The sequence below is a fragment of the Monosiga brevicollis genome, genomic scaffold (assembly GCF_000002865.3).
Source record: "Monosiga brevicollis MX1 MONBRscaffold_45 genomic scaffold, whole genome shotgun sequence".
Taxonomy (NCBI): Eukaryota; class Choanoflagellata; order Craspedida; family Salpingoecidae; genus Monosiga; species Monosiga brevicollis.
This window is the reverse complement of record NW_001865082.1, coordinates 51,247-56,557: the sequence shown is the minus strand read 5'-3', so window position 1 is coordinate 56,557 and position 5,311 is coordinate 51,247. Positions and strand designations below refer to the sequence as shown.

The 5,311-nt window shown below is 57.3% G+C and overlaps 2 protein-coding genes across 2 annotated transcripts in view; both read left to right on the top strand.

Annotated features, from left to right (window-relative positions):
- Nucleotides 1–270: 270 nt before the first annotated feature.
- On the top strand, nt 271–1,272 carry MONBRDRAFT_30171 (uncharacterized protein; the record flags this gene model as incomplete). The annotated part of the gene is made up of 1 exon (XM_001750641.1): nt 271–1,272. One exon carries the CDS (start codon nt 271–273, stop codon nt 1,270–1,272), a length of 1,002 nt encoding a protein of 333 aa, XP_001750693.1.
- A 914-nt stretch (nt 1,273–2,186) lies between these two features.
- MONBRDRAFT_30170 (uncharacterized protein) overlaps nt 2,187–5,311 on the top strand; it is a gene marked incomplete at both ends in the record, with an annotated part of 4,857 nt that continues 1,732 nt past the window's right edge. Inside the window, 7 exons of the mRNA XM_001750640.1 lie at nt 2,187–2,919; nt 3,049–3,731; nt 3,981–4,159; nt 4,245–4,702; nt 4,826–4,867; nt 4,990–5,120; nt 5,221–5,280. Of these exons, the coding sequence (XP_001750692.1) occupies nt 2,187–2,919; nt 3,049–3,731; nt 3,981–4,159; nt 4,245–4,702; nt 4,826–4,867; nt 4,990–5,120; nt 5,221–5,280 (2,286 nt within the window). The remainder of the gene's footprint in view (nt 2,920–3,048; nt 3,732–3,980; nt 4,160–4,244; nt 4,703–4,825; nt 4,868–4,989; nt 5,121–5,220; nt 5,281–5,311) is intronic.

Below are 5,311 nucleotides of genomic sequence, written 5' to 3'. Positions count from 1 at the left end.
GCGAGAGTGAGAGAGAGAGAGAGAGAGAGAGAGAGAGAGAGAGAGAGAGAGAGAGAGAGAGAGAGAGAGAGTTCGGTGTTTAGGTGGTCGCGTCAAGGGTCATTCATCTTCATCATCATATCGGACTTTGTTGGATCTGTGGGGGCGGTGGTGGCGGTGGCGGTCGATGGGTGTTTGCTCAATGTCTGGTCGTTGAGCAAGAGGAGGTGTGTGGAAGAGGCAAGCATCTTGTGCTCGTTTTACACGTTCATCTGATCGTGATTATCCGACATGGGTTGTGGAAGCTCGACGGCGGCAGTGGTTCGGTCGTCGTCCGCCAACGCGCCGACGCATCCCGTCCCTGAGCCAGGTCACAGCAACTCCGCCTCCATGCCAGTGCAGTCATCCCAGGCGTCTGCGGCGGCTGTTATAGATGCCGAGACCGATGTTGCAGCGTTGCCATCGTCTGGGCTGTCAAAGCACCGTGAGGACACGCACAGCACAGCTCAGAGTAGCACAACCACTTTTGACGCGTCGGCCTTGCCAGACGACGCTACCCTGGGCATGAATCGCACCATCTCTTCAACGACCGTTGACGCCATTGTGTGCGATGAGGCCGATGACCTCATTCGCCCCGTCGTGGATGCGAGTCAACCACGACTGGACACCGACGCCACGATGGACTCGGACGCAAACGCGGCACCCCAGACTCCCGAAGCTGTTGTCACGAAAGAGCAGCGTGATGCCACACCGACGATTCATGCGTATGCTGAGGGCAATGTAAAGGGTGATGACGATCGCCAGCACGAAGCAGCGGATGCGAACGAACGATCAATGATAGAGAGCGACAATCCGCTCGAGACCACTTTTATCCTCGAGTCAAGCTCGACCTTGCGTGCTTCTACCCCGAAGCGATCTAGTGCCCTGGCCGACCCACTCACAACTGATGGGGATGAGACTAACCAGGCAGCAGCTCATGATTTAATGACCCTGCAAACCTTGCCCTTGGATGACGATGGCCAGCTTTCTGATCCCGAGACAGACCGCCCGGCACCCGACAGCGGCCTGTCCCGCACCGCCAGCTCCGACTCGTTGGCCAACTTCCGGCTCCAGGTCGACGTGGGTGGCTCCCTCGGCCGGCATGACCCGCCCGTGGTTGCTGGAAAGCAATCCGATGAAGGGGAGGACGCAGACCAGACCAATGGACTGGTGGACGATGCTGAGCTTGACCGTCTCCTCTTGCTGGAGCAAGAGGCTGACCTCGCCGATGCCGACGAGTTGAGCAACTGGTAGCCGCACGCTCATGCCCCTTTGTCGTTGCCGATACCCTATTCATTTACATGCTATTCCCTGACACTTTCGAATAATCGACTCTTGATGAATGAACATGCGCCACACAACGCGCCATAGACCGCGTCATCTGTGCTGCGAAATTCGCTAGCATCTCAATAGCATCCTTGGAACCTTTCAACGCCTGTGGTATACAGCCAGACAGCTAGCTAGGACAGACAGCGGGCCAGCCAGGACAGCCAGCCAGCCAGCCAGCCAGCCAGCCAGCGAGCCAGACAGCGAGCCAGGCAACAAGAGACTGGTCCCCCTGACTTGGTTCACAAGTTGTAGTCAACACCTGTTCTGAACAGCCAAAGATCTTTCGAGAATTGTCAGCATGGAAACGCGTGTCCGCGAGCACGATCGCGACGCTCGGCGCGCTGGCGCATCGCAAGCGTGTTGGTGGCGTTGGGACGGGCTGGCTTGGTGGGAGAGCGCTGGTGGCTTGTTTGCTTCATGTGCCATGGAGGCTTGGGATGGTGTGAAGGGATCTGTCGCACAAATAACAACAGTCACAACAACAACAACGACAACAAAAAGGATATCGTTACGAGAACACCATTGCACGGTTCTTTTGTCCCGTCCATCGCAGAGCTGCTGCTGCGACAAGCAGCGTCCAGATGCAAACATAATCGCCGCGCACAAATCACATGTCAACCTTGACTGAGCCCCTTTTGCTCCAAGGTTGTGGGTTGCGTATGGCTTGTCCATGCAACTCGGCCAGCAACCAGGCCCTGAATATCTGAACAGCCCACGAGTGGCTGGACCACCTCTGAAGGCATCCAACTTCTTGATACCGGTTGGCTTGCCATCCCATCTGCCTTGTCTCCACACTTCTTGGCAAGCCCCCTTCCCAATTGTGTCGCACAACCAAGACCATGCAGTCTGCGGGTCTCCAGGTTTTGCTGTGGCTGGTGCTCTTGACTCACAACAGCATACAGTGCGCCGCTCAGCTGCATGTTGCTTGGCCTGCCGGTATAGTGCAGCTGGTGCACGATGAAACGGTCCTTGCAGCCGGCGCGGGCGACTCTCTTTCGCTCCTGCTGAGTCTGCAGGCTTGCCCCTCCCCTGGCACCGGGGCCCCACCAGAGCAACAACATGACCTGCACTTGGCGGCTCCCACCGCCCTGGACTCAACGACCCTGCTGGCTCGCATGCAATGGGATACCATCACGCTCTGGTCTCAGCTCATCGACACCGCTGCAGCACCATCTACAAATCTAACCGTCTGTCTGGGTTGGCCGACTGGCACGTGGCAAAATACCACGCTCACTTGGCACGATACGCCAGCTCATACCACGGCCAAACTGATACTGCGCATGGATGGGGGCTACGATGTCGCCCTATCCGCCAATGGACCACTCCACTGGAGCGCGACGTCCTGCATTGCTCAGCTCAATCACGTCTCCCTGACCCTGGCTGCTCCAGTGAATCCAGATCCCCCAAGCATAACCTGGAGCACAACACTGCAGCTTCGCATCATAACGCCCGAGCGCTTGGCACAGGCACTCAGCTTGGGCTCTTCCCAGCAGCTCGATGTTGCCCACTGTGTCGACACCCCACTGGTCAAGCTGAGCAGTGGTTTAGCCAATGTCACGGTCGCCGTTGAAGGTATGCGACAGCGCTCCGCTCTAATTTCGAGCCCTTCAACGCCATTGCTCGTGTACCTGATCGAATAGCCAAAATAGTAATTGACTCACCTCGGTCATCCCCCACGATGTACTGGTCGCAACCTCCTAGCCGCAGCTAGGACGGCGGCCTTGAATCTGCTTCAGCCACAGCTGTCCACACTTAGCGTCCAAGCCTCTTATCAAGAGCAGCTCGGGGTCTTGACGCTCCAGCCTATGCCAGGCTGGGCAGCGCTCGATTGGTCCCAGCTCTTTTTGGCAGCGACTGAAACAAGTGACATACAACATGGCCTCAACCTGCAGAGCAATGCCAGCGTCCTGACAGCAACCCCGCAGCTATGGCAGGCAGCCCTACACCTTGATGCTGCCAACCAGGCCCGGCAGTGGCTCTCCCTCAGCGATGGCGCGCCCGGCTTGTGGTTGTTGGCCGCACCCAGTCCTCACGATGCGCCACTGGCTCGAGCCATGACCACCTATCTGCCGGGCTCAATTTCTCCGACCGCTGTTTACGCCAGCGCTGGCGAGTTGCCCTCTACACTCCTGCCCGCGCTCAGTGCCATTTCGCTTGACCTCACCGCGCAGCGCCTGCGGCTTACGAGCCAGTCCAATGATTTGGCAGCTGAGCAGCTGAACCGCCTTCGCTTCCGCTTGTCAGAAGATCCAGTCACGGCAGCAGACCACCGGTCCGTTCAACTCGTGACTCCACGCACCTGGCGACCCGATGAAACTGAGGCGACGGGATTATGGACGCCCTTAAGCCAAGACGAGCTACAAGCCCTGCTCGCCATTGGTCGGGTAGGACTTGAGACAAGTAGCACGTGGCTTCTTGTAACCTCGTGGCTTGCCCCATCAGCCTGGCAAGCCTTTGCCACCACTACAGTGGTGCCGGAGCCCCGTTTGCCTGAGGCAAGTGGCATACGGGCTTTCAGCTCAAACAAGCGTGTCTCCATCACCTGCATGCTCACTGCTTCTCCACTCTCCCACATCAATTTTCCGCACCGTTTGCATGGCTCTAATCTGCGTTGCTCGTCACGCCATTGACAGCTGCTCAACGCCACACTTAGTGCGGAGCAGAACGAGCTGCAACGAACCCTTGCGCTCACGCTGAGCTGGTCCCAGCCCGTCGTGCCAAACTCATCCGACTGGATCATCACTTTGCAGCACGGCAGGCAAGTCAACTGCATTTGCATCGTCTTTATTCCCTCCTCGCTACCTTTTCCGACGTCAGCCTTGGTCTTCGGATATGCTATGATGGCGAGGCACAGCCATGATGGTGCTCACGCAGCACCGATGGCTGTTTTGGCGCAGCTGCCTGACGGCTACAAGTGCCCCGCAAGCCACAAACTCGTGGTCATTGGTGCCTACAAAGCAACGTGCCGCACAACTCCTGTTGCACTCAGCGGAAGCCTTTGCTTATCTGTGGCGCACCGAGCCCATGGATACCATCTGTCTAATGCTTCATGACAAGCTGGTCATGTCGCGCCAAGGCGTGGCTAACCGCCACGTCACCAAGTCTCTCGACGTGCCGAGCGCTGCTTTTGTTCGGCCTCGCGTCTCAAGGGCTTGGCTCGACTTGAGCACGGATACCATCGTGTTGGATCTGACCCGCCCCAGCCAGCTTGAAGGCACCACTTTACGTCTACAGATAGAGTTTGTGGCCATCTCAGACACGGCATCCATCCCCGTACACTTGGCCTCTATGTACAACGACACACGGCTCCTGATACCCCTTTCCAACTCGGCAGCCAGTTGGTTCAAGCTTGGAGGTCAGGGCCTCCTTGCGGCAAGAATTTTGAGTCTTGTCTGTGTCTTCAGCCACCTCGTCGCGCTGGCACCGTCGACCTGCTGCCCTCTCATCCAGCAATGCAATGCCTGGTTCTCTTCCTTAGCCTTCAACTCCCAGCCGAGCTCGGTGTTGCACATTCCCGAAGGTCCGTCAGCATCGAGCCTGTCAGACTTTAAACCTCAGGCTCGATGAGTAGTGTTTTACTTTGTCGAGAGTGCAAGTGCATCCCCTCGCTCACTTACACACGCCACCTGGGGCCTCACCTAGGTCTGGTAGCCAACGCCTTTGGAGTGGACAATGGAAAAGCTACGGTGGCACTTCAGATCCAGCCCGATGTTCAGGGTCCGCAATGGCGCAGCTTTGAGTTTATTCCTAGCAAAAAGCGCCTCTTTGTTTCAGTACGTGAATCTCCATCCCATGCGCAGACGCACCTCACGTCACACGTAGTTTGCCTCACAATGTATTGCCGGCGGCATGGCCTTCAATCCCTTCGTTTAGTTTAGCGAACCAGTACAGCTGAGTACCTTGGACGTCTCAGCCCTGGTGTTTGACCCGACAGTACGTTGGACATCACGCCCGTGAACTTGTG